General features: G+C 40.3%; 3 protein-coding genes and 2 long non-coding RNA genes across 12 annotated transcripts in view; 2 read left to right on the top strand and 3 right to left on the bottom strand.

Annotated features, from left to right (window-relative positions):
- LOC136266990 (Fanconi anemia group A protein homolog) overlaps positions 1 to 27,952 on the bottom strand; it is a gene marked incomplete in the record, with an annotated part of 52,134 nt that overhangs the window by 2,364 nt on the left and 21,818 nt on the right. For 6 of the 8 annotated variants that reach the window (XM_066062044.1, XM_066062045.1, XM_066062046.1 and 3 more), the window contains 27 exon segments: positions 7,679 to 7,759; positions 9,108 to 9,197; positions 9,422 to 9,458; positions 11,275 to 11,380; positions 11,432 to 11,474; positions 11,520 to 11,603; positions 11,936 to 11,993; positions 12,049 to 12,147; positions 12,274 to 12,359; positions 12,416 to 12,482; positions 13,345 to 13,373; positions 13,419 to 13,478; positions 13,527 to 13,626; positions 13,674 to 13,735; positions 13,784 to 13,870; positions 14,365 to 14,404; positions 15,584 to 15,706; positions 15,925 to 16,019; positions 21,815 to 21,888; positions 23,680 to 23,773; positions 23,827 to 23,896; positions 24,119 to 24,195; positions 24,296 to 24,439; positions 24,940 to 25,036; positions 25,085 to 25,179; positions 25,366 to 25,508; positions 27,460 to 27,626. In XM_066062044.1, the coding sequence (XP_065918116.1) occupies positions 7,679 to 7,759; positions 9,108 to 9,197; positions 9,422 to 9,458; positions 11,275 to 11,380; positions 11,432 to 11,474; positions 11,520 to 11,603; positions 11,936 to 11,993; positions 12,049 to 12,147; positions 12,274 to 12,359; positions 12,416 to 12,482; positions 13,345 to 13,373; positions 13,419 to 13,478; positions 13,527 to 13,626; positions 13,674 to 13,735; positions 13,784 to 13,870; positions 14,365 to 14,404; positions 15,584 to 15,706; positions 15,925 to 16,019; positions 21,815 to 21,888; positions 23,680 to 23,773; positions 23,827 to 23,896; positions 24,119 to 24,195; positions 24,296 to 24,439; positions 24,940 to 25,036; positions 25,085 to 25,179; positions 25,366 to 25,508; positions 27,460 to 27,626 (2,308 nt within the window). 8 annotated transcript variants of the gene reach the window in all.
- LOC136266652 (uncharacterized) lies at positions 1,591 to 2,569 on the top strand. Its single transcript, XR_010706212.1, has 2 exons — positions 1,591 to 2,288; positions 2,427 to 2,569. It is a non-coding gene; the product is annotated as an uncharacterized lncRNA (long non-coding RNA).
- On the bottom strand, positions 1,888 to 6,757 carry LOC136266649 (E3 SUMO-protein ligase ZBED1-like). The gene is made up of 2 exons (XM_066061643.1): positions 5,448 to 6,757; positions 1,888 to 2,704 (listed from the first exon to the last, which is right to left on the bottom strand). Exons 1-2 carry the CDS (start codon positions 5,930 to 5,932, stop codon positions 1,999 to 2,001), a joined length of 1,191 nt encoding a protein of 396 aa, XP_065917715.1. The 5' UTR covers positions 5,933 to 6,757; the 3' UTR covers positions 1,888 to 1,998.
- On the top strand, positions 2,851 to 4,576 carry LOC136266650 (uncharacterized). The gene is made up of 3 exons (XM_066061644.1): positions 2,851 to 3,036; positions 3,088 to 3,180; positions 3,232 to 4,576. The coding sequence occupies exons 1-3, from the start codon at positions 2,901 to 2,903 to the stop codon at positions 3,330 to 3,332; spliced, it is 330 nt and encodes a 109-aa protein (XP_065917716.1). The 5' UTR covers positions 2,851 to 2,900; the 3' UTR covers positions 3,333 to 4,576.
- LOC136266651 (uncharacterized) lies at positions 4,385 to 5,318 on the bottom strand. Its single transcript, XR_010706211.1, has 3 exons — positions 5,075 to 5,318; positions 4,743 to 4,879; positions 4,385 to 4,687 (listed from the first exon to the last, which is right to left on the bottom strand). It is a non-coding gene; the product is annotated as an uncharacterized lncRNA (long non-coding RNA).

Below are 27,952 nucleotides of genomic sequence, written 5' to 3'. Positions count from 1 at the left end.
GCACTTCTCTGTACTACTCTTGAGGGTCGTATTGCATTAATGCTGAACTATTGCAAATCATCGAGATCTACTGCATCACGTGATCAGTAGCGCATGTGATTCATGGTGGAAATGGCGAAGGACTGTTGACTGATTGAGGCAGACATGCTACAAGGCAGCAGCTACGACAAACTCGAGTGGTCGTGTTATACATGTGTCAGGTGAGCACAAACTGTGAACAGTAGCGCATGTGATTCATGGTGGAAATGGCGAAGGACTGTTGACTGATTGAGGCAGACATGCTACAAGGCAGCAGCTACGACAAACTCGAGTGGTCGTGTTATACATGTGTCAGGTGAGCACAAACTGTGAACAGTTGATGTATATTTATCTGATGAATGGTTTGTTTGTCACATGTTGCGGGCACATGATGTCTTGAATATATTGGAGTACAAGCCAAGTCTACTAACCATCAACAGGAGGACCGACCGAGAATCGTGTATACCTGGAAGAAAGTATTGCCAACTAAGGTACTCGAGTGTGGAGGGTTCCCGTGTTAGAAAAATTGAAGTTGGCTGTCTGGAAGTGAAGATTAAGTTAGTATTAGCTACAATAGGTTTATAGTTTCTATAAGCTGCATAAACAGCAGTGTGTAGGTTTAGCTAGTTAGATGCACAAACAGCACCTTTTAATATTACTGCCTAAGGGCATATTTTATGTATGCATCATTTTCAACGCAGTCTAGAGGGAAGCACCTAGGTCTTCCACCCAAACATTCCACTTGACATCTAATACCTTCAAGAAAATCCTGGATACCCTCATAGAGATATTGTTAGTAGGTAGTAACTTTTTGGTCTTGAGGTTACAGCTATGTCCTGGCATCACCAAAAGTCTGGCTACACCCCTGCCTGTTACACATCAAACTCATGTTACAATGTAGGGAAGCCATCATGTAGCACTAACAAGAATTAATTCCTGTTAGCAAAGTTAAATGGGAGGAGCATGAAGCATGTATTGCATGTACTGTGGTATGTACAAACAGTGAAAAATGAAAAAAATCAAGCCCATATGTAGCCTTAACCACTACAGAGTTACACTTGTTTGAAGGCATCAGTCAGGAAGTCAGTCAGCCGACAGTAGAAAATTTCCAAAAAATGTAGCAACCTATTGAAAGCATTTCAGGTCATATTGAAGGCATTTTTGGGTTGGTAACTAATATACTGCCAAGGTGCCATGAAGGTATTGTGAGGTTGATTACTATTTGATGTTTTTTTTTTCACAAGAAGATTCAAACGTCCATGATCCCAGTGCTATGGCCAGCCTCAGGGTTTAAGGTGACAGCCAAGAAGTACGTTATCAATATTTTGTATGATGTTGGCCATCACCTATACAATGCCAGTAGTATAAATGGTTTATGTACAAGTGACATAGTGGTATAGAACATGTTTCAGCCAGACAAGTTGTGCATGGTAACAATATGTCATGGGGAATACCCACGATGCAAGAAGCTTTTTATATTTTTGGAGAATAATTTTATTACATTATTTATACATGTCTGTTATATTTGGCTGGTTAAAGTACTATTGTTGTATTCCATTAATTTAGGGCAAGGTATAGTGAAACACTTGTACACCCAACCCCAGGATCCACCCCAGGATGGTATAACAAGTACACACAGGATCCATCCCAGGATGGTATAACAAGTACACACAGGATCCACCCCAGGATGGTATAACAAGTACACACAGGATCCACCCCAGGATGTAGTGCTGTACACCTACAAAATTTTTGTCACTGGTTAATTGTCTACCAATAATTGGCAATAACTGGTTAATTGGCTAAACATGAACTTTGTTGTTGTGGTATAGTAGTAATACACCACACACCCCCCCCCCCTGTACAAGTGTCTACATTTCAAGCATACATGAAAACAAGTTTAAACAACATACCACAAATGTTACACAGTTACAACCTCAATAGTTCAACAGAAACCACAACAGTACTTGTTGGGTGGTTCTTCTAAGCGTTACAAGAGTCACAGTCACATGCCTCATCCTGTACACAACGCCTGTAAGGTAAAGACACTGGTGGTAGATTGTCATGTAAAAAAATCAGTTTCTCAACATTTTCTGGCAGCAGTGCAGCACGTTTAACAGACACAACATTACCAGCTGTGCTAAACAATTGCTCTGATGGCACAGAAGTGGCCACCACACAAAGATATTTGCATGCCAGTTTACTCACATTTGGGTACAAGTGTCGACGAACAGACCACCAGTGAAGTGGAGGATGATCTACTGATATTGAAGGTTCAGTTTTGTAACGAAGTAGTTCTGAATGCACGATGTCCTTAAAAGTTGTTGTATCAGTAGTTTGCTCATTTTCAGATTGAAATTTGTCTCCAATAAGCTCCATTAATGCACTCTTTTTCTTCTTTTTTCTTGTAGGTCCATTGCAGTCACTATTGGAAGAAGTGGAGGGCTCTGAAGACTCTGTGGTAGTAACACACTCAATTTGAACATCATTTGATTCATTATCATTGTTTAAGTTTAGAATATCTTCCACAACCCAATCAAAAATTTCTTGTTTAGCTGTTGATGATAAATGTGTCAGGGTTTTGAACCTGGGATCCAGAAATGAGGACTTGTACATTAAAAACTTAATATTGGGATCTGTGTATCTAGAATCCATATCATCTTGTAAAGCTTTCTTAAATGCTTTAACCCTTAAACGCGCACGCGAATTTACGAAATATTGCACTGAAATCGCAGGGGCCATTTAGGTGGCCCTCCATATTTGGCACAGAGGTGCGCGCGCTAGGATTACGTGATCGTGAAACAGTTTAGTGCAACGGAAAGCCACGTTTCTGGGCTTTAATTCGAGCTCAAGAACTTTGTGCTGTGATTAAAGATAAGCGAGATATGGATGAAAATACTGTTGTTGATCAGCTTTTCTATAGCGACACCGACGATGACTGGAACAACTCGGACGAAGAGGACTCTTTTGTCCATGGAGAAGACTCTTTTGTCCTTGATAGGCTTACCAGGGAACAAGACGGTAAAATGGCGGACAGATGAATCGGTCCTATCACTTCGCCTGCCATTATAGATGATTATGGCGATGTGGAAGAAAATGATCGTGAGGAAGAGTTCAGCAACGACGAAGAAGACATCGAGGAAGAAACAAACAATGATTATGAAGGTATAATGCTTTTCACATGTTTTATAATTTGAGTCCTGCTTCTTCTAATAGCTGATGTAAGATATTGTGAAGGTCATGATGAGTCAAGCCATCCTGGACCATCTGGGCTACATAGTGGAGTGAGTGACGGTGGGATTTTTTTTATTTATTAATGCTTTACAGCACAAGTGCTGAAGGTCTGTAGGACACCTGGTCCTACAGCCTGCTCAAAGACTTTAGCTACTTAGACTTTAACTACTTAAGGTGTGTTTGAAAAGTTGGAGAAAGGAGAAAAAATCCATGACTGGACCTAGGTAGCCTCGAACCTGCAGCCATCCGATTTACGCTCGAACGCTTACAGGAGTCTACCAGGTGGTCAGGATGTTTTCTCCTTGTTATTTTCATGTAATTATATCCATAGGAATTCTAGAGAGAGTAACTCATTATCTCTAAGTACCCCAAGTAGAACCAAATGGACACTAGTTTATTTATTAATGCTTTAGGGATGGGTAGCCTGGAAACTGAATACCCCTGTAGTGGTTCTCCTGTGGCCTACCATGGCTCTCCTGTTAGTTGTTCTTCTCCACATGTCCCATTTTCACGTAGTGATAGAGGCAAGGACTACTCACCATCTCCATCTGATCCTTTGTCTGGTAGAAATAGAGGGAGGGGTAGAGGAAGGGGTAGGGGAACTGTGTCTACAATGGATCTTGTGCCTAGTCGAGGTAGGAGGAAAGGTACTGGTAGGGGTAGGGGTAGGGGTAGGGATTTGGCTATCGAAAATTCTTATACTCTAGAGTGCTGTTTCACACCTGTGAATGATCGTAGGACCATCAAAAGCTTTAGGGAGCAACTGGCTACTAAACTTTTATGTCAACAATCAACATAGCTCACGCCAGCATGGAGGACGTCAATCACAGGCTCTTCCTCCTCAATCACCTGCGAGGCTTGAGGAACGCCATTTCATAGAGAACCTTGGGACTGACGGTGACTGTGCAGTGTGTTCTGACCGGAAGACACATAGAAAACGTACTAAGTATGGCTGCGTAAATTGTGGAATGGTTCATTTGTGCCTTGAAAATTGTTTTAAGATATACCACACCAAGGAAAACTATAAATAAATAAGGGGTGTATGCTATTTACTGTGTCTTAGACTTTTTACAGGTTCAGCCGATGTATATAGTTTAGATGTGTTGACAGTATTATCTGTTTAGTTATGTACAGAGCTGTTTGTAATTCAGGTTTTTCCACGATTGTGGTTTTTTTTCTCTGAAATCACTTGGATCGGTGGTTTCTAAATGAGGCAAACCCTTTACTGAGTAAAGATCCCAGCTCTATAGTGTATATATTTCATGTACATTTTATGTTTGAAAAGTTTTTCAAATTCTAATGCTAATAATACTTTGTTTGATGAACAGTGCATGATAAAATGGATTGCTGTTGGTATTTGATTGACCAGTCACCAGAATACGTCTTGGCAGCACGTTGAAACGTCACAGTGATTGTGTTGGAGTTCTTTGTTACATGCCTACAGGGTAAAAATAATTATGAGAATACGACAATTTTTTTCAATTCACAACTACCTGAGAGTTGTAGCTATGTCAATGGAATTTCACCACCTTGTATCAAGGTTACCACCCTTTCTAAACACCAAGTGTTGAGGCGAATGGACAGAGGAGCTGCCTACCATGATGATTATTTCCAAATGATGCGCGTATTGCTGTGGATAAATGGAGAAGTATTATTGATAAAAACATAATAATAATATTGGATAAACCCCAGGTTATCCACCATCTGTGTACCAAGTTACAAGCTGATACATCAAGGATTTTCACAGATACAGTCGTGTAAAGATGTGCGGTTACTTCGCACAATTGTGTGAATACCACAAGTTTTTTCTAAAATTCGTAAATACCTGAGAGTTGCAGCTATGTCAATGGAATTTCACCACCTTGTATCAAGGGTACAACTCTTTCTCGACACCAAGTATTGAGGCGAATCGCCAACGGAGCCACCTACCATGACGGTTATTTCCAAGTTATGCGCATATTACTTCGGATAAATAGAGAAGCATTATTGATAAACAATTGATAGTCACGATGGGTAAACCCCAGGGTATCCACCATCTGTGTACCAAGTTTCAAGTTGATACGTCGAGGATTTTCAGAGATACAGCTTTGTAAAGACGCGCGATTATTTTCGCGAAAGTAAGCATAAACTTTCGTGCGTTTTCGGTGTAATAAATAATAGGGCCATTATAATGGCCTTTGCGCGTTTAAGGGTTAATTGCCACGCTATCATCATCTTGGAAAGCTGTTTTGATTTGAATTTCATGTAGTAGGGGTCCCAATGTAGAGATGGTGGGATACTCTTCACCAGAGAGGTGCTGAGTAGCAATTTTAAAAGGCCTTAGTAGCTTGACAACATCTTCCAAAATACGCCATTCATTTGGGAGTAGTTCCAAATGCATCAAACTATCTCGACGCTGTAGTAATACACTACTGATAGGCAGCTGCTGCTCACAGACTCGTTCTATCATGTCATACGTGGAATTCCAGCGAGTTGCCACATCATGAATAAGCTTGTGTTTTGGAATATCACTAAACATCAGCTGGTTTTTTTTGAATTCATCACTGTCCACACGTGACTTGTGAAAATGGCTAACAAGCTTTCTACATCTTGCTAATGGTGTGGAAACTTGAGGTATTTGCAATGCTTTCTGGACAGCCAAGTTTAAGGTGTGGCCTGCACATGCAAGCCTAAGCACATCCATATCTTCAAGAGCCTTAACTATGTTGGATCCACTATCTGTGGTAAATGCTACAAGCTGCTTATCAAAACTAATGCAACCACTCTTTGGCAGCAGTATTCAGAGCTTGAGCAATTGTAGTGTGGTTGTGTGTTCCAGAGAAATGATGAGTCTGAAGATTATGACAACACATTTTGAAATCAGGATTAATAAAATGGCAGGTAAGGGCGATATAACCATCTCCGTTACGTGACGACCACATATCAGTTGTACAGCTAAGAAACTCCGCACTCGCCACAACTCCTCTGATGCGCCGCTTTTCACTCACGTACAAATCGCTCAGGCTTCTTGTAACAGTTGGTCGGCATGGAACGACATATCGTGGCTCCGCTTCCTTTAGCAAATTCAAAAATCCAGCATCGTTAACAATGCTGACGGGCCGAATATCCCTTGCTATCATCTCACAAACAGCACGAGTTAGCCTCTTGGCTTTATCCGAAGATGGTGGCAAAGGCGACACGCGCTTGCTCACGAAATTATCCATAGTAGAGGGAGACGATGACGAGGACTCTTTTGAGGAATCTTTGTAGAGTTCATCGTGAATTAATCTGTGCCACGTGTGTAAATGGTTCTTCAAATTGGTGGTTCCTCCTGCGTGAACTACTGCTACTTTGCAAATCTTACAGTAAGCTCTCTTGCCTTCTGCTTCGCCTTTGGGAAACCCAAAATGCTCCCATACTTTTGACGTTTTATTCTTTGGCGTTACCAATTCATCACAGCGCCCTGCCATTTCTAAACAATCAATCTATTGCGCCCGCCGCACAAAGTAATCAATAATCGGTTATTATAATTTCGTAACCGGTTATTGGTATTTTAATCACAACCAATCAATTAATCGATTAACCGGTGTAAGTGTACAGCACTACCAGGATGGTATAACAAGTACACACAGGATCCATCTCAGGATGGTATAACAAGTACACACAGGATCCACCCCAGGATGGTATAACAAGTACACACAGGATCCACCCCAGGATGGTATAACAAGTTCACACAGGATCCACCCCAGGATGGTATAACAAGTACACACAGGATCCACCCCAGGATGGTATAACAAGTTCACACAGGATCCACCCCAGGATGGTATAACAAGTACACACAGGATCCATCCCAGGATAGTATAACAAGTACACACAGGATCCACCCCAGGATGGTATAACAAGTTCACACAGGATCCACCCCAGGATGTTATAACAAGTACACACAGGATCCACCCCAGGATGGTATAACAAGTACATACAGGGTCCACCCCAGGATGGTATAACAGGTACACACAGGATCCACCCCAGGATGGTATAACAAGTACACACAGGATCCACCCCAGGATGGTATATAACAAGTACACACAGGATCCACCCCAGGATGGTATAACAAGTACACACAGGATCCACCCCAGGATGTTATAACAAGTACACACAGGATCCATCCCAGGATGGTATAACAAGTACACACAGGATCCACCCCAGGATGGTATAACAGGTACACACAGGATCCACCCCAGGATGGTATAACAAGTACACACAGGATCCACCCCAGGATGGTATATAACAAGTACACACAGGATCCACCCCAGGATGGTATAACAAGTACACACAGGATCCACCCCAGGATGTTATAACAAGTACACACAGGATCCACCCCAGGATGGTATAACAAGTACACACAGGATCCACCCCAGGATGGTATAACAAGTACACACATATAAAATACCATTAACAGGTGGTCTGGTAGTAGTTGGATAATATTCTGAAAGATGGAAGACACCATCAGAATATCATTTAGACTTAGTACCTACAGTAACAAAATCATACATGTATAATATAGCTAAAGTGTGAAGTTGATTATATGTAATAAGCTAATGTTGGTCTGGTATATTAACACACTAGTGTAGTCACAAACATCAGGTCATAATTTGAGGTAGTACAGTTGACATATATGTGACCGTCTCAGCGAAAACTAGGGCTGAGCGATAATATCAATAGTTCGATACTCGCGATCAAAAAATCATTATCATGATATGATAATTACAGCTTTCTATCGTGATATTGCTGTAAGATTACTAGAAACATTGCTACCAAGTTTATTTAACTGTTTTGTAATTCTTTAGGTTTGTTTATTCACGAAATGCTTGGTTGTAAGGCTATAACAAGCTGTGTATAGTTATCGGCCGCCCACGCAATTAGTTGATCGTTTCACGAAGGGTCTAAAATTCCACTAAAAATGCTACTTAAGAAGTTGGCTTAGTTGTTTTATACCTACTTGGCTTGCTTTATCATGGAAAAGTTTGGCTGCAAGGCTGTAACAAAAATTGTAGAAATATTGGCTGCCCACGCAATTAATTACCTAAATGATGCACTTACAAGAAAACCAAACAAACTGTAATTCATGATGGTGTTAATAGTAATCTATGATGGTGTTAATAGTAATCTATGATGGTGTTAATTATGCTTAAGATGCATTGAATACTTAGAACTTGACTGGATCATTCAAAGTGTAATTATCGTGATATTATTGTATCGTGAATAATACTTCAATATCTATCGTGATAGTGAATTTTGTACTATCGCTCAGCTCTAGCGAAAACCCACTTGTTTGCACATATTCTGATTTTTTATATATCTCAGCATTATTATCTACAGTGTCCAAGGAATGGTTCAACAAAGTTTCAGCCTATTGTGGTGAGTAGTTTTGGAATTGTAGTGCTAGACAGTAGGAAGAACAAGGAAATTGATTTGTACACGACTATACTGAAAATAAACTACATGCTCTTACATTTGCAGCTATAACTTCTGTTAGCATTAGTCTACAATGTTGGGATTTACCTTAAAATCTTCACCATGGAATGACACATTAACCAAGGTATAGTTTAGCCTTGTAGTCACTTGTGTGGTTATGTATGAAGGAAGTTTTGTTGAAGAAATGACAACAATTTTGTGTACATTTACCATATTGTAAAATAAACACACGTGACACACAAACTGCTGAGGTGAAACAAAGATTTCACATTCTTCATAAACAGGCAAACAATATAGTGTATAGTTTTAATTGATTTGAGTCTTGCTTCCCTGAGATAATGGGTTGATAAAGAGATGGTCACGTATACACAATACAAACAATCACAAACACATAATCCACTTACCCAGTTGTTATCATCACACCTGTTCTTGTAGTTCATGTATCTGTCATACATTACTAGTGTCAATGTGAACACCTTCTGGTACTGGAGGACCTGCAGATAAACATTAACAAATATTCTACACTGTTATATATACACAAAAAAAACATACCAACTTTTCAAGCTACATTTTACAAAGTTTCACAAACAAATACATAATGGGATTATCCCTTGGCTGCTATGTGTATTAAATGGTTGATGAATTACATTCACAAATGTACAAACATTCTTATCCATCAAACTGTGGGTATGTGTTGAATGATCACATGATCACTAACCTTTGATAACAGAGATGATTTAAACAATGACATCAACCTGTGTGTGGATAAAGTGTTATTCACTACTCAACTATGTGTAGGTTAGAGACCTAGCACGAGGATCTTCATGAATTTTAAAAACCAAATAAGCGAAGTGAGGTTTTTAAAATCCACAAAGATCTGAGGGCGTGGTCTCTAACCGACTTTGAAAATGTATGCGTTTTATATGGGCATATAGGTGAAGTCCTCATGGGATTGGGTTATATGTTGTTCTGAAATCATCACATACTATTAAAATAATTGTGGAAGACTGAATGTGCTTTTGTCAAAGTTATGAAAAAATCGAAGCTCACACTGCTTCCTTTCACAAGTTCACGAGCCTTAGACTCGGATCTGACACAGCTGGGAAATGGCAGTGATCGATAAGGTCGACCTGGGTTAGCGCTGGGATTAGCAGTAGCCAGTGCTCACAGCAGTATAAAGAACACATGTGTCAAAGAAGCAGCTTGTGTGGATTTATACAATGGGAACGATTTGTCACAAGTTGTGTCTTCAGTGGCGCCACAGTAGTACGAAGAACAACCGGCATGGTTTCGAATACGGATCCCACCCACAATACACGTAACGTAATGTAAAATAATGTTTCTACAAGGAAGCTTTCCTTAGTATTGTTCAATAAAAGATGAAAACACTCTTAAAACACTCTAGAAACAGATGGGCACTAAACAAAATTTTCTGTGATATTTCTGGACTTCTTCGTTCATCGTAACAAACGTATGTACAATGTTAAATTCCATAATCAAATTATTTAGGCATGCCTAGAATAGAGTGGTTAACTGCCTGTTGGCCTGGATGAGTGGTCACCCACTGCAGGCTATCAGCCTGAATATGCTTGGAGGGAGCACTGCAAATCAATGATCAAAAATGAGATTTGTGATGTGTGGGGTCTTTCTGCTAGCAGGTCTCTAACCATTTTAAGAACCTGCTAGCAGGTCTCTTAGTGGATTTTAAAGACCTCATTATCCTCCAAAGATCAAAGCATATTATGCATACCATTTTCTTAGACTTTTTTATACATACACAAGACACAATTCTTTAGCATTTAATAACACCAAACAAATATTGTACACTTGTGGTGAGGTGTTAACAGGAGAGGTGTTCACTGGTTGGTCATACTAGTCAATATTACCTGACTGTTTTATTAAAGTATTTCAATAGTTTCTGACTACTTTATTGACCACAATTATATAGACCATATGTACTGCTGTAAATATTTTAATAACACATGATATTCTAACACATCAATGAATCTCAGTGACTCTAGATTCAAGTTACAAGTACTTCATCCAGAGCAATGGATTCCTCTACCTGTAGAGGAGAGTAATTAGAAAGAGGAGTCCATGATATTGGTGAGTTATAGCCCGAGGCACATTTGCTACCCGTGCTTTTGTATGGAATTATGATAGTCGTTCACTATCACAAATTCTAGAGTACACTCCTAATCAATGCTAATCCATTTTTCCTTCAATAAATAGAGAGTACATGTGGTAAATGATGTAACTATTACAGTAGACCCTCGGTTATCCGGCCCCCGTTTATCCGGAACCTCGATTATCCGGAATTGAAAATGACTGTTCTATTAGAGTATTTTGAGTATAGGTGTGCGTTCTATTAGAGTATTTCAACGGAGCTCTGTATATAAATGTATGGGCTTCAATTATCCGAACTATTCACTTATCCGAACACTTTTATCATTTCCTGAGAACAAAGGGGTTCGGATAACCGAGGGTCTACTGTATAGTGAGTAGTCACCTGAGGTGTATAAAAACCCTCTGCCCTTATTTGGGTATATAATTTATACTGTTTAGCAGTACCTGAAAAACATCACAAACAAAGTGGTGTCTTTCACGTTCTCTTCAGTAGGAAAATATTCTTCAAACTTCTTCAAGTAGTCATCCTTGAGACAATCATTTTCACAATCTGCCACACAACACTAGTAAAACATTCCAAGTTAGCTGCTACCCAACTGACCAAATAAGGGACAGAGTAATTCAGGATCAGTATAGATCAATATCTACAAGAACACCATCTAACACATCATTACAATGCGGGGTGTTACCTCTATCAGATGTAATGTACTCTTCTCATCATCCTTACACCATCCAAACTGGTAGATGACACAGTATAACAATACTATTAATGTCTATAGGAAGAAATTGTTGATGGATACAGAAAGAAAAATGACAACAACAGAGTACAACTTAAAATATACAAATCCTTCCTTACAATACATTTCAATCAACAAGTGTCACTCCAATAGCAACTGTACTATTCACAGTCAAAGAAAAAGATCAACAAACAAATGATTGGCAAAGTCAATGGTCAAAATCAAAATCAACTTTGATTGACCGCAGTCACAGTTCATAACAGTGTACCTATTGGAGTGACACCTTCTTGAGTGACATCTGATCAAAAGAAGGACAGATATAACACTTTACAAAACATTCCACTAAACTGAACATGTTTAGTTAATACCTGTTTTGTGTATTGAACATCTTCAAACAAATCATTCAACTTGTACAGGAAATTATCACTGAAACATGTCACACATAATTCAAACATCACTGATACACTCAGACAGTACTAACTTGACTCCTTCACTCATCAACTTGTGAAACATACACACACCAGTGATCATTGGGAGATGGTGACTGGTTGGAAGGTCCATCACTGGAGAACTAGATGACCTAACATATGGGGAAATACTGTGATGTCATTTTACATGTTACTATTAACAAGATTGAACAATAAAAGATATTTCTTTCAAACAATACCACTATCATTCTTCCATGGGATTTCACTATCACCCTTACATGTCAAGGATCAAAGCTAATGATTTGATGGAACTTGTTAGATTATTGTCCAGTGATCTAATGTGTTTCAGTTGGGACCACCACACCTGTTAAGAATAGTAGCCATAGTAACTGAACTTCATCACAAGATGGAACTCCTTACCACAAATGAAGAGAACAACAATGGAGAAGAATCCAACAGTGTAGTAGTGATGTCATCATCTTTAATACTGACCACACATATTAATGTCAGACTGTCTGACATTTGTACACAACACACAGTATTATGGAGGAGGGGGAAGGTTGCAGATATTTTCGTACTGTATATTAAGAGGTTCAAAAATATCACCCAAAAACCGGCCTCACAAATACCATCCTGATGCCTTGGCAGTATTGGTCAGGTATCCCAAAAGTGTATCAGTACGACCCTAATTGTTTCCAATAGATTGCTACAAAACTGACTGACTAACTGGCTTATTGCCTGATGTCTTCAGACAAGCGTAACTCAATAACAGCTATTAGGCTATGGGCTTGCTTTTTTTACTGTTCAATGTCACTTCGTCTATGTGCCTTAGCAAACTGCAGTACGTAACCTTTATTCTCCTTTGTGTTCCATTTCTTTTTACTGACAGTCCAAGGTGTCGATTCACAGTAGTGCGATGCATGGCTTCCCATATTTTCCATGGTGAGATAAGTGATTGGATGAATTGCAGAGGTGTCTTTGTTTGTAATGCTGTGTAACATGCTGAAAATGGGTGAAAGTGAAGTATAAAGGCCACTTCACATTCAAGTCAATAATAATAGTTGGGACCTGCAAATCATTTGTATTTTTCATGGTGACCGGATTGATTGCAGAGGTGCTTCTCCTAATGTTCTTTGTTTGTAACGCTGTGTAATGGCCGGGGTATGATATTTCTATGATTGTTTTTAAAAGCAGCATTTTTAGCAGTGCATGCATGTCATTTAGAGGGAATCCTACTAAACAGTACTCGATACTTTGGTAAAGAAACTAACTAAATTAAGTAATGTGTTGTGACAGTTTAGTACCTCCCTCCATCCCACCACAATTCCCCACTATACATCACATCATACCAACTGCTCCTAATAACTGTTTGAAGACTCTGTCAACACACACTAACTAACACATGTCAACATCATCTCCTAACCTTAAATAAATATCTTGTCATGTCAAAAGGTAAAATATAATGTTGACAGACATGAGGTGCCTACACCAACACAACATAATATACTAGTAATCCAACATGTATACAAACCCAGTAACAGTGTAATATAGTGAAGGATTGGTGTAGGTCAGATGGAGCTTGTGATAATCCATTAGAGAAGAACAAATGATTTGGTAACATTGATACAATTCTGTGTGAAGACCAGTAACATCAAAGTTGATATTTATTGTCAGTCACCTAAAACAACACCATACTGTAACATGATGTTTCCTCCTCTCCTGTTCATTGTTGGACATGCCCTGAGGGTGTGACAAACATGTAATCTTACAGTGTGACGATGTAATCACCTTGTTGTGTAGAGCTGTCTTAATGGCTGATGGTACAACAAGATATTGTTCATCATCAGAACACTCTGGTAATGATAGTACTTGATCCTAACATATTGTACAATATACTACTGGGATAGTAGACACCAGGAGTGCATTGAATCCTATAGACAATAAAGCTGTACACTACTAATGCTATGGGGAAATTCAAACATGGCATCTTATGCTAGTGATATAGATCATTAGTTACACCATTCTTACACACAACAGTGATACACAGTTTGGCCCACTACTCCATCGTTTTGTGTGAAGCCAGTGAAGCTGCTTTGATAGGAAGGTCAACAAGTTGAAGGAACAACTTGGAATAGCCCATCGGAGTAATTTCGTGTCACTAGTAAATGTACATTGAAACTGCCATACCTGTGCCATTTCCATAGCCAAGCTTCATCATACCAGTAACGTGACGTACTCAAGCATGCTCCTCCTAATAAGGAATTTTGAAATGTTACTTTTTATAGTGCTTAGCAGCCATGTTTGAATTTGTTTACAGAGTTAAATTCTCTCTTGTCCATAGGATTTGATGCACTCCTGCAGACACATACTTGTAATAGACCAACTCCATCTTCCCAGCTCTGGTTAACCCTACAGTGTAATAAACACAACCAACAATGATTGATGTTAATCTCTCTGGTATATCATACAGTATGACAGTACTGTATAGTAGGGAGTAGGCATGGCCCACAAAATAACATCACTCAAAAACCAGCCTCAATTTTCCCTGACAACGATGAGGCAGAATTGGTTAGGTACAACTAAGCCCAAACAAGCTTTTAGATCAACCCGAAACACTTTCAACAAGTTGCTACGACATTAAAAAAAGGAGTTTTCTACTGACTGACTGACTGACTACCTGATGCCTTCAGACAAGCATAACTTGATAACGGCTAAGACTATGGGCTTGAATTTTTCACTGTTTGACGTCACTTCGGCTCAAGAAGTGCCTTTTGGCATACCGCAGTACATACAATGCATTCTTCATGGACTTACCAGTGTCCTCCATTGTGTCCCATTCATCTTTGCTGACAGCGAAAAGTGTCAATTTGGTGGTAGTACATGATGGCTTCCCTTTGTAACGGAAATCATTCGTATTTTTTATAGTGGCTACTTTGATTGCAGAGGTGGTTTTCAAACAGTTCTTGATTTGTACTGCTGTGAAACAGGTTGAAAATAGCCGACAACGAAGCGTAATGGATTCTTCAACTGGGGCGCACAGCACCATTTTAGATGCAGTATACATGGGTTCACCAGTCATAATAATTATTTACAAAAAAAGTTAACAAACAAGTACACAAGAAAATTTGGAATTTTCAACTAGAGTAGGGATCATCATAACACATCGATAAAAAGTACTGAAACAAGCTGGAGTAGTGCACGATATTAAATCACAGTAAAACAATAGGAAGTGTTATATCCCTACTGTGCTCAGAAATACTTTAACCATTATTATTATTTTAGTACTGTGTTTAAAGCTGGCCGGGCTCACATACACAGATGGAATCAATTACATACCAAATAAGGTAAATATTTAGATCTGTGTAATGCCAGGCTGAATACTAATCTACTGTAGAGTCTGATTGTAAGGCACATACACTTATAAATAATATAGCTTAATATATACATGCTCTTAACAACCAGACTCTGAGGTATAATAATTTCTGGAGTCATATTACACTATAGATACTTCATTTGGTGTTTGTATGTTACAAGTGAAGATTAACTATACAATACCATATACTAGTAGAACAACTTATAACACATTACCAATCAGTTTGGTGGTTGAGCTCCACTAGGGTGGTTAGTAGAGATGTAAACACCTCCCTGTGATCACATGATCCTGACTGGTCAACAAAGTGTTCTTGAAGCATATGACAACGATATGAATACCTACAACAATAAGATTAAAAAACAAACTCTCCCAATAAGGAAACAATAGAAAACACCTCCATATAAGGACAAAGACCCAACAGATCTGACTCTATACATGTTTACCTCTAAAAGAGGACAACCTGTTTATTACACTAAAGCTGACCCAACAATTCTTGATGTGTCCATTATATTCACAATTACTGACAACGCTATGAATTATAACTGTCAGTTAGTACCTTTGACTAGAGGACACAGTTAGTTGTTGATACTTGATGGTATTATCACTGAAACTATGAGACAACTCATAGGAGAGCCATTCCTTCAATGATAACTAAAGGACACACACACACACACACAATGATAATATACATCATGTTACACATACTGGCTGGAATAGAATTACACTTTGACTTTATTGCTTACTACATGTCATCCAGCAATAATTATATTTCAGAAGGCTCAGTCTCGCATATCAATGGTGTTAGGCCTGGTTTCCTAGAATTACAGCTAGTTAGTCATTAAAATATTAGGATACGAAGCCCGTACACTGCTGCACATGCGCGAGGCATCCATATAAAAACTGCCACGTTCTTACACCATTGGCCATTTTGCTAGCTCGCTAGTGTTAGCCGTTTGTGAATCTACTCTACGGATTTATCTTTAACTGTGATGTCAGGAGACAACTCAGAACTGTTTGCTGCCATGCAGCAAACATTTGAACAGATGAATGATCGTCTGACGACCGTATGCGCGGATGTGGAGAGCTTGAAGCGCAATCAGTCCCCAGGAGGGCAGGGAGCACAGCTCCCTGACGGTCATCAGCCTGGCACGTTACCAAGTAACGCGGCGCCAAGCATCGTTTCAACGCCAGACAATGTATTCGGCAGTGATGGTGATGACAATGTCACCACAGGCCTGACCTGGGAAGAGCAAATGGAGCTCGAAGATGACCCAGCAGACGTCGACTTTAGTCAGGGAAGCGCCCAAAGGGTGAGAAACTTCGCTTGACGAAGGTGGAGGAGATCACAGAGAATTTTCTACGGGAGGCATTTAAACCCATGTCCAATGAGGACCGGAAAGACCTCAGGGGCAAATTCATTGTTCCAGACACGCCCGTCACCACTCCACCTCGTCTGGATAAACTGATGGCTACGGAATGCTTAAAGAGCATTAAATCCGCAGACTAATTCCACTCCCGCATCCAGGCACTATTCCTGGATGCAGCTGGCCCTCTCACGGGTCTGCTAGACAACATCAACAAGGATAGTCCTATTGTTGTGGAGGATGTGGAGGCTGCAGTAAAAGCTGCTCTTACCTTCATGGGTAATGCATCTTCCCAATGTAATGTGGAGAGGAGGACACTCATTTTGGAGGAGTATAACAAGGACCTCGTGGCATTTGGCCAAGACTCCGACCTATTCTCCTCAGCCACCACAACACTTTTTGGACTTTCCTTTCCGGAGAAAGCAGTGGAGCACCTGACACAGCTCAAGACCCTCCGCCAGGCTCGAGGTGCTGGATCCAAGACAAGCCAGGGTTATTCCAAGGCCCCCTCACATTACACTCAGCGAGGGGGCAGAACCAAGACAATCTTGAGACGGCAAAACAGCCTACCATACTCCAGAGGAGGGACCAGCTCAAGAGGAAGGGGTTCTGCAACTTACAGTCAACGGGCCAAGCCCAACAAATGACTAGAACCCAATGCACACATACCTTTGATGTCAAGTTCAAAAGAATGTGTAAATCATATAATTGTGAACCTTACAGAACAGGGTTTCGTGAAGCCACAGGCAGCACAGCTGTCACTCAATGTGGCTGGCAGGCTGAGCCAATTCATAAAGAATCGGCAAGCACTGACAACAGACAAATGGGTAATCGAAACCATACAGGGTTTTCGAATTCCATTCCTCAACCCACCAGTACAGGTACATCAGCCAAACCTCCTACATCCTCAGAAGAGCAAAGTCTCTTGATACAGGAGGAAGTAAGTACCCTTCAAGAGAAGGGAGCTGTAATCAGCATACCCAACCCTCAGCCTCAGGGGAGTTTTTACTCAACTCTCTTCCTAATACCCAAGAAAGGGGGTCAGATGAGACCAGTGATAAACCTCAAGAGGTTGAACGAATGGGTAAAGCCCCAGCACTTCAAGATGGAGGGTATAGGGACACTCAAAGAGTTACTGAGGGTGAACGATTGGATGGTGAAGGTGGACCTCAAGGATGCCTACTTCACAGTCCCAATCCATGTGGATCACCAACCCATGCTTTGGTTTCAGGTGGGGTTGGAACATTATCAGTTCACATACCTGCCATTTGGCCTGTCCTGTGCACCTTGGGTATTCACCAAAGTAATGAAACCAGTGGCCATCTTCCTTCGGAGCATGGGAGTCCGCATGGTCGTGTACATAGACGACATACTCCTGATGGTAGAGTCTGCGGAGCAGGTGACGCTTCATCTCGAAGCACTGCTTTACCTATTGACAGGGCTGGGGTTCATTATCAATGCGCCCAAGTCAGTGACCTCCCCCACTCAACAGATAGAGTTCCTGGGTCTCCAGGTGCACTCTACCACACTACATTTGAGCCTGCCAGGGGAAAAGCTCCACCACATCAGGTTGGAAGTGAGCCAGACCCTGCAGAAAGATCAGGTGACAGCACGTCAACTGGCTCAAGTAATAGGGAAACTACATGCAGCATCCCAAGCAGTTCTCCCAGCTCCCTTGTTTTATCGTTCCCTTCAAGGGGATCAACAGAAGGTACTGAGCAGCAGCAATCAAGACTACACTGCATCCATCAACCTGTCCCTTCCAGCCAGGGAAGAACTACTGTGGTGGCAGGAGAGACTTGCTCAATGGAATGGCAAAGCTCTGGTTCGCCAGAAGGAAACAGTGTTGATAAGGTCAGATGCATCACTGCAGGGATGGGGAGCAGTGTGCAATGGCACCAGGACCGGGGGACCCTGGAGCCAGGTAGAGCAGGAAATGCATATAAACTGTTGGCAGCAACCTTGGCAGTGCAGTCCTTCTTGAAGGATCATACAGCAGTGTCAGTACTGCTACAGCTCAACAATCAGACGGCTGTAGCATACATCAACAACTTGGGGGGGGACAGTTTCCCCGTTGTTGACACAACTTGCGAAGGAGTTCTGGATGTGGGCTCTATCCAAGAACATAATCCTTGCGGCGGAATACATCCCAGGGATTACCAACTGCGTGGCAGATGCTGAGTTCAGGACTCGGACAGACCGAACGGACTGGAACCTACACCTCGAGTTATTCAGGAAGACCAATCTTCGGTGGAGTCCATTGGAGGTGGACCTATTTGCATCCTGTCTGTCCAATCAGCTACCACGATTCTTCAGTTGGAGACCGGACCCGTTAGCAGAAGCCATAGATGCTTTCAGCCAAAAGTGGGGTCCACTGAAGGGATGTGAATGGTGCCTAGTGAGCAGAGTTCTTTCACAGGTGAGGAGCCAGGAAGCTCAAATAATTCTGGTGGCTCCAGTGTGGAAGGGGCAATCGTGGTATCCAGTCCTACTGGGAATGCTGTTCGACTACCCGAGACAACTTCCACGCAATCGGGACACGTTTCAGATACTACCTCACAGTGCCCAGATGGAGTTCCTGCCACAGCTAGCCGTGTGGCCTATCTCCGGCAGAAGTTTGGAGGTGCAAACCTTTCTAACAAAGCTAAGGAGCTCCTCCTTGCATCCTGGAGGAGTAAAACATCGCGATCCTATGATTCCCACTTCAAGAAATGGTTGGGCTCGTGTACTGAACGGGGTTGTGATCCCATTTCAGGACCCGCTTCTGATGTAGCTAATTTTTTGGCAGAGCTACACTCACAGGGATACCAGACCAATTCTCTTAATGCATACAGATCAGCAATTTCCAGTGTTCATGATAAAGTGGATGACATTGACGTGGGCAAGCACCCCCTAGTGGCCAGACTTCTCAAAGGGGCCTTCCATGCAAGGCCACCACTGCCTAAATACACAGGTACCTGGAATGTACAGGTGGTTCTTGATCATGTTCTACTATGGGGTGACACTGCTTCGCTATCACTTAAGTTATTAACTCTCGAGCTGGTTATGCTGATGTCATTGGCTAGACCATCTCGCTCCGCTGATTTGGCAGCTCTTCGACTGGACAATTGTCAGTTCAAGCCTGAGGGGGTGGTATTTCTACCTTCCACTTTGGCTAAGCAGTCACGACAGGGTAAACCCTTAACTGACTATTATTTTGCCAGTTTTCCTGACAATAAACAGCTCTGCCCAGTGGAGACACTGTACCGTTACAAACAGGTAACAGCACCTTTCAGAAAGGAAAACAGTCAACTATTTATAGGTATCGTCAAGCCTCATAACCCTGTAACTCAGTGCACCATTGCTAGGTGGTTAAAAGAGGTCCTTAAGATGGCGGGAATTGATGTGACAGTTTTTACAGCACACTCCACAAGAGGGGCTTCATCCTAAGCAGCTGCTGACTCTGGGATTACCACTGGGGATATATTGAAAACAGCTGATTGGAGTACTGAGTCTGTTTTCAGAAAATTCTACTACCGTTCCAACCGTGATCCCTCTTATGGCCGAGCTGTACTATCCCGCAGAGGCAGTGAGACATAGATAATAGTTGATTGTTAAAATTTGTGTGTACACATTGGGGTATATGTGACATAGTACTGTACTCGACTCCACCTTCCAAATTAAGTTGGTTAGTTGTGAGCTACGAACAACACCATTGATATGCGAGACTGAGCCTTCTGAAATATAATTTCCAAATGGCTCAGATCACGCAGTAATTGCATGCTATTTGGGATTATACGAAGAAGGTGAAGTCGAGCATATCAATGGTCCCACCCACCCATGCCCTTAAATTTCATGCACTTGGCTCGCTATCAAATGGCCAATGGTGTAAGAATGTGGCAGTTTTTATATGGATGCCTCGCGCATGCGCAGCAGCGCACGTACTTCGTATCCTAATATTTTAACGACTAACTAGCTGTAATTCTAGGAAACCAGGCCTAACACCATTGATATGCTCGACTTCACCTTCTTCATATAATCCCAAATAGCATGCAATCACTGCGTGATCTGAGCCATTTGGAAATAAAACAGTATGTACTGATCCCACCAAAAGTGACACATGCCACCTAAAACTTTGCCTTTAAAACCATCCTAGAGACATCTTATATGATGAAAACCATCTTTACAGAATAACATTAGTCTATCCAACATCATATACAGCATTAAAAACAAGAAAACACTTACAGGCGGCCGGATATAAAACTAAAAAATCACTAAAATTCGTATTTTTGTCTGCCTTCCAGTCTGACCACACTGGAGGCCAGACAAAGCAGCAGTGCACACCCACCATTTTACACCTCAATAACAAACCCACCAGTGGGATGTGCCTTTCGGGGTTCTGACAGGTGCATCTGTACCTTGCCTTTCCTATTTATCTTCAATCAGGCTGGTCATCTTGAAACCATATCGAGGTATAATTTTCCATATCAACACCTTCCTTGAGCAGCATACTTTTGACACCACAAAAATATAACTTCGCGATAGGCGGTTCGAGACAGCGATCTATAAGGACTTTGGTTGATAAATAACAATCGAGTATGGGACCATATTTCTTAACTTACTCGATCGCAATAACCACACCCCTTATTATTGGTTCATAATGGCAGCACAATGAAAATATGAAAAATAATAGTGACACATCCCCTGGTAGGTGAAGGCTGACTTGAGATACTCTTAATACAGCAGTCACCCTAATAGAACAGTCACACTGGTATAGCTGTATGCTATAACAAAAACCAAACAAACTAGTATCTAAAATATTATCAATTTAAAAATTAGTAAGCGATAAAAAGTAGTGAAACAAGATGAATTATGGTATTACAGCATACATAGCTCTGTGGGAAAATCCCTACTTTGTTACTTTGGTATTGAAAAAAACAATTGTTGGTCTACTATAATATCATCATTCATCTCTTGTTTCACTATTTTTTGTTGTTGCTTGGATCCCTAATTCATTTTAAATTAATATTTTTATATAACACACACACACACACTCACACACACTCACACATACACACACACTCACACACACACAGTGACTACCTTATTATCATTAATTTGATCCTTCACTGAAGGTTCCTGGAGTACAGTATCAGCTAGCTGGAGAACATCTGAAACTGTAAGAGATATGTTGACTATCAGTCATACTAGCTATTAAGCTAAAAGCTGTACAAGTGGTGACAACAAGTTATCAACACTTTGTACCATCTGATTAGTTATCATACAGTTTGGTAGTACTGTATATTAGGGATCATGGAGATTTGGGTTTTCCTAGCCAAAAAATTCACCCAAAAACCAGCTTCACAACTCCATCCTGGCACTTTGGCAGTATCAGTTAGGTATAACCAAGCCTAAAAGTGCCTTCAGTATGATCCTAAAGGTTTCCAATAAATTGTTACAAAATTTTAAAAAGTAATTATTCATTGGAATTTTCTACTGACTAACTGCCTGATGCCTTCAGGCAAGTATAACTTGATAACGGCTAAAGCTATGGGCTTGATTTTTTCACTGTTTGACATTGCTTCATCCTGAGATGTGCCTTTTGGCATACCACAGTACATGCAATGTACGCATGATGGACTTACCTTTGTCCTCCTTTGTGTCTCATTTCTTTTTGCTGACAGCCCATGGTACCGGTTCGCAGTAGTGCGACGCATGGCTTCCCTACAGTATGTTTGTAAATGGGAATCGTCTGTATTTTCTGTGGTGACTGGACTGGTTGCAGAGACAATTCTAACACTGTTCTTCATTTGTAACGCTGCGTAACAGGCTGAACATAACTGAAAGTGAAGCGTAATGGCCGCCGCACTTTCAGGGCTGCTAGTTATATGATATATAGTCTTGGAGATAGTAGAAAGCTTGTACAATGCTAATAAATTTGGTTACATATTATAGTATGCCAACCAGCACATGTAAGAACATGATAGCAGAAAAACCCTACAGCTGTGTAATGAGTTTGTATGTTGCATGTAGGAATGAATTTAGCTACAATAGATGGTCTTATATAGGAAGGATAGGTTGCGTCCCAGGGGTCTGGGCTATTTAGTTCAAGGATACAGTGTATTATAGGTAGGTAGCACAAATATAGTAAAATGATTTTTGGATAGCTATTGCTACATATTACCATCTCCAAAACACAATACTGAGAAGTGAATAAATGCTGTAGAGCATAACAAGTAGTGAGAGGGTTAGTTTTTACTTACTCCACTCCTCACACTAATCATCATTTTAGTAGCAGACTGCAAGTTTTTTGAGGCCCTTAGCAAGCAAGACTCAATAAAACTAACCTCAGAATGTGTAAAAACCAAAAATATGTCAGTCCAGTCCAATGTTCCAGTCCAGTAGTCAAGTCTATACCTACCAGTAATTGATAGTTGGTGGCATGTGAGTCGTGTTTTCATGGTGACTGGATTGCTGCAGAGGGACTTCTCCTACTGTTTTTCGTCTGTAGTGCTGTGTAATGGGCAGAACATAACTGAAAGCAAAACGTAATGGCCACTGCATTTTTGAAGCAGTTTTTGATAACTGGGGTATGCGTTCAGACAAAAACATTAATTCTGGTGCCATCCTTTCTTTTGATGTGGTATGCATGGGTTCACCAGTCATAATAATGTTACAAAAAAAAGTAAACAAATAAGTTTAAGGAAAATTAGAAATTTTAAGTTTGATTAGGGATCAGGAAACAAGGGAGGTCACCTACACCTACAGAAATACTAGTGAACATTTAATCCCTAATTCAGTCTTGGTCTTGGGATAGAGATTAAATGTTCACTAGTATATCTGCAGGTGTAGGTGACCTCTCTTGTTTCCCTACTTTTATTCTATGATGCCTAATCAAACATAAAAATTTTCATTTTTCCTTAAACTTGTATGACACACTGACAGTATCACATGTTGTACACACATACCAGTAGTTCTGGATTTTTTAACAGGAGCAGAATTGTGATGTGTTGTACTTCCAGTTTTGTAATGAAATGACAACCAGGATTGTAAGTATTGAAACTGTAACAAGAAGATATCACTCAACAAACATACACAACTGTAAGCTAACTAACCTTAACTAATGTAACCTGAGGTAGTTTGCTCTTTGTGATGGTGGCATGTCGTAGCATTTGACACAACAGACTAAGGGACACAGTAACACTATAACACATGACGCAACAGACTAGGGGACACAGTAACACACTATAACACATGGCACAACAGACTAGGGGACACAGTAACACACTATAACACATGACACAACAGACTAGGGGACACAGTAACACACTATAACACATGACACATCAGACTAAGGGACGCAGTTACACACTATAACATACAACTGGACAAACACTTGTGAAATACCTCAAACTGTTACACATCCAGTCCTGTGAGTCAACCCTCAAGTACTCTAATAAGTGCTCACCATACTGAGCTAGTCTCTGTGTTACAAACAATATCATTTATGATATCAATGATCAACAATGTAGTGATGTACATTTGAAGGAAATACTTATCTAGACACATTTGTATATGTTATACCTTAACACAACAAGTTCCTTGACTGACACAAGTTACTGACTGAGGTCTGGTTACTACTAACTGATGATAGATACATTGTGAAGTGATCATGTGTACCAGTAACACTGCTAGTCCAGTAATGTGATATTCTGATAGATCACTACCCTATAACAAATACCACAATGATAAGATATTAAACTGATGTGATAAGGTAACAACTTTTCAGGTCTATACAAATTAGTGGGCGTGGCTCCATGTGAGTTTGTTGAAAATGTTCCATCAATACAATTAAGATTGTTCATTTAAGATCACACGTGATCTCATTCAGGTCAGACCCAGATATTCAATAAAGTGGATAAGACCACACCTGACCTTGACAAAATGCCTACCTGGATAACAATGACCTCAACCCACTTACAATGCTGCTCTCTACCTCACTGACTTGCTCATCATACATCCATATGTTTCTTGTCAGGCTCAGCTCAATGATAGTATTGAGCCAAAGGGGAGGAGATACAAGAAGAAACCAAAAGGATATTAAATACTTTATTTTGGAGGGTGAACCCACTTTCATTCTAAGGTGAACCGTACTACCATGCTGTATGATCAATACATGATACTCTAATAGAACATTCACTCTAATAATACAATCACAATATTTATACCTGAAGGTACAACAACTCCCACAGACGTACAAACAAACATCGGTGGAGACTTGTGTGGGCAGAAAACATGTTCAAAAAACTATCCAGCCAATGAAACCTGTGTAACCAGTAATAGTGTAGTCATGGCAACAAACAAGAGTCATACCTCATTTGAAGTAGCTGCTGGGATGGACCATGTGTTAGTTCATTACACAAGTCCACAACAACTGAACAAAGTGATGATATGATCTTGTCTAGAAGCTGTAGAAGAATTATACCTCTGTTAGTGTGTGTATAGAATCCTTCAGATAAGGTAATGTGTTTCTAGTATAGCTTGAAGGATTACTACTAGTCCCTCAACTAAAATACCTTCCTATATATTTAAAACTTTTTGACCCAAACATGACCATATTAGCCCAACAGGACATACACACATACAGACACTACCTCAACTTGCCACACACACAGTGAGGGATGATTAAGGTCCAGTAACTCTGACTGATCCATTAAGTGTGCATCATCATCGTCATGACGACGACATGTTGTTGTGATGGCATTAGACAACACTGACAAGCTCGGAGCAATATTACCTGAAATGAACAAGTGATAAGTAATGAAACACAACTGTACTATATGTACTGTTTGTAGAACAATAATAGGATTGTGTGATAATGATATTTCACAATAATGATTCATTTATTACAAGCAAGACAAAAAGAAAGAAGATAAAGCCTCTAGCAACTGTACGAAACACAGCTATTGCTGTCTACCTAACCAGAATGACTGTGTACCACTCAGGTACTTGAGTCTTGTACAGACATATCTTCCTGGGACAGTACTAGTAACCTACAGGAGGACTGTACAGGTATCATGGATAGAGGACATGGAACCCAAAGTTCCACAACATCACTAAACAATACAAGAACAGTTAACACCACATTACCAAATCATCATTATACAAACTGGAATAATGTGAGTAAAGTTCTTATTTTTTAGCACAAGTACACACACACACACACACACACACACACACACACACACACATACACACACACATACACACACACACCAATAAAGCTCTATGAGTGTTTGTATACTAAACATTGTGTTACTGATAAGAAATCATGTCACCCTAAACTAAGTAGGTACATTGTGACAATAAATAATTCAACATGGAACTTGTCATGATAATGAAAACTGTTATGATAATAATTTCACTATAATTATTACACATCACTAGAACAATCTTCATACCTACCGACTGAAATATTCTAATAGAACATTCAGCTAACTCTAATAAAACAGTCAGGTGCCTGTACAATTGTAATGAATAATGAGCTACCCTCCCACATTGGTTTAGGCTAAATATAAAACAAGTACACAAAATATTTTGGAATTTTCAACTGGAGTAGGGACCATAGCAAATCGAAAAAAGATATTGAAACAAGTTGGAAGTAGTGCACGATATTAAATCACAGTAAAACAATAATATGTGTTATATCCCTAATGTGGAGAAAATTCCTAATTTTTTGTGTACTTCTTTGTTGACTTCAAATTCTTTTGTAAAATAAACTCATTATGACTGGTTAACCCACATACCGCATCGAAAGAAAGAAATGCTGCCGTGTACCCCAGCTACCAATTATCATCTGAAAAGTGAACCCTCTGCAATCAAAGTAGCCACTATGAAAAATATGGACGATTTTCACACACTACCGCCAAATTGACTGTCAGCAAAGATGAATGGGACACAAAGGAGGACACTGGTAAGTCCATGAAGAATGCATTGTATGTACTGCGGTATGCCAAAAGGCACATGTCCAGCTGAAGCAACGTCGAACAGTGAAAAATCCAACTCGTAGCCTCAGCCATTATCAAGTTATAAAGGCAGTCAGTCAGTCAGTCAGTCAGTCAGTAGAAAATTCTGTTTATAAATTTTTAAATTCCACAGCAACTTGTTGAAGCATTTCAGGACAATCTGAATGCTTGCAAATACTGCCAGAGAGAAGTGAGGCTGGTTTTTGGGTGATGTTTTTTCATGGGCCACGCCCAAACCATTGTGTTCCCTACTATACAGTACGATACAGGTATTTGCACACATAGCACATTTACATGTGCGTTAACACCCACTTGTTAAGTTACGTACATAATTAATTAACTTTCCTAATCTGAAACATAATATTAACAATAAGTGACCTTATCAAGGAGTCCTCCACACCCAGTGTCCAGGTATTATCATTTTCAAGTGTCCTGATTAACAGGTACCACTGACTGATTGTTCTATTAGAGTACCACATTATACAAGTGATCCTGGCCTCAGTGTATGGGACACTCTACTGTACTTCATGAGGGATGAAGGAGGGAGGGAAGGGAAGGGGAGGGGAGGGAGGGAGGGAAGGGGAGGGGAGGGAGGGAGGGAAGGGGAGGGAAGGGGGAGGGAAGGGGAGAGAGGGAAGGGAAGAAGGGAGGGAAGGGAAGAAGGAAGGGTAGGAGGACATTCATCTATTGAAGGAACACTAGTTAGTGACTCAACACACTAACCAGTTAGGTTCTGTTTAACACAGTCAGTGAAGTGACGAAGTGTCGTCATGATGGAGTTGTCATCTCCAAGGGAACAACTGGTTTGGTCAAGGGAACTGCCACCATCTTTTTGTTTCCTACACTCTTCCTCATAATAGCTCATCATTCCACTGGGTATCTTCTTCATCCTTGTGAATAACAATATATTAAACTGAGATTACTGACATCAACACTGAAATTACTGACATTTAATTCGTTTTTAGATAGGAAACAAATCTAATATACTCCACCTTGTTACACCTTCAGGCACAATATAACATGTACAAATCTAGTGTTTATCCAATGAGTACGCATTCCTAACATACAGTGATGTAATGAGAGTGTTTAATTGTGTCACATGAGCAGACATGGTTACCATGGTACAACATTATCACAAAATATCAAGACACTTTTATTAATGTTACTGCAAAATCAGCCATGGAAAGAGGTAACTAATTTTAGTGTAGTATTAATA

The sequence above is a fragment of the Dysidea avara genome, chromosome 9 (genome assembly GCF_963678975.1).
Source record: "Dysidea avara chromosome 9, odDysAvar1.4, whole genome shotgun sequence".
Classification (NCBI taxonomy): Eukaryota; Metazoa; Porifera; class Demospongiae; order Dictyoceratida; family Dysideidae; genus Dysidea; species Dysidea avara.
The sequence above is the reverse complement of the archived record's forward strand: the minus strand, read 5'-3'. Positions and strand labels throughout refer to the sequence as shown.

What these genes read in the sequence shown, in the direction of transcription:
- LOC136266649 (XM_066061643.1), bottom strand. Translation starts at nt 5,932, where the DNA reads ATGGATGTGCTTAGGCTTGCATGTGCAGGCCACACCTTAAACTTGGCT. An exon ending in CAAGATGATGATAGCGTGGC is followed by an intron (nt 2,705 to 5,447) that starts AATTAACCCTTA and finishes TGCGCGTTTAAG; the next exon opens with GGTTAAAGCATTTAAGAAAG.
- LOC136266650 (XM_066061644.1), top strand. Translation starts at nt 2,901, where the DNA reads ATGGATGAAAATACTGTTGTTGATCAGCTTTTCTATAGCGACACCGAC. An exon ending in GCTTACCAGGGAACAAGACG is followed by an intron (nt 3,037 to 3,087) that starts GTAAAATGGCGG and finishes CTGCCATTATAG; the next exon opens with ATGATTATGGCGATGTGGAA. An exon ending in AACAAACAATGATTATGAAG is followed by an intron (nt 3,181 to 3,231) that starts GTATAATGCTTT and finishes TTCTTCTAATAG; the next exon opens with CTGATGTAAGATATTGTGAA.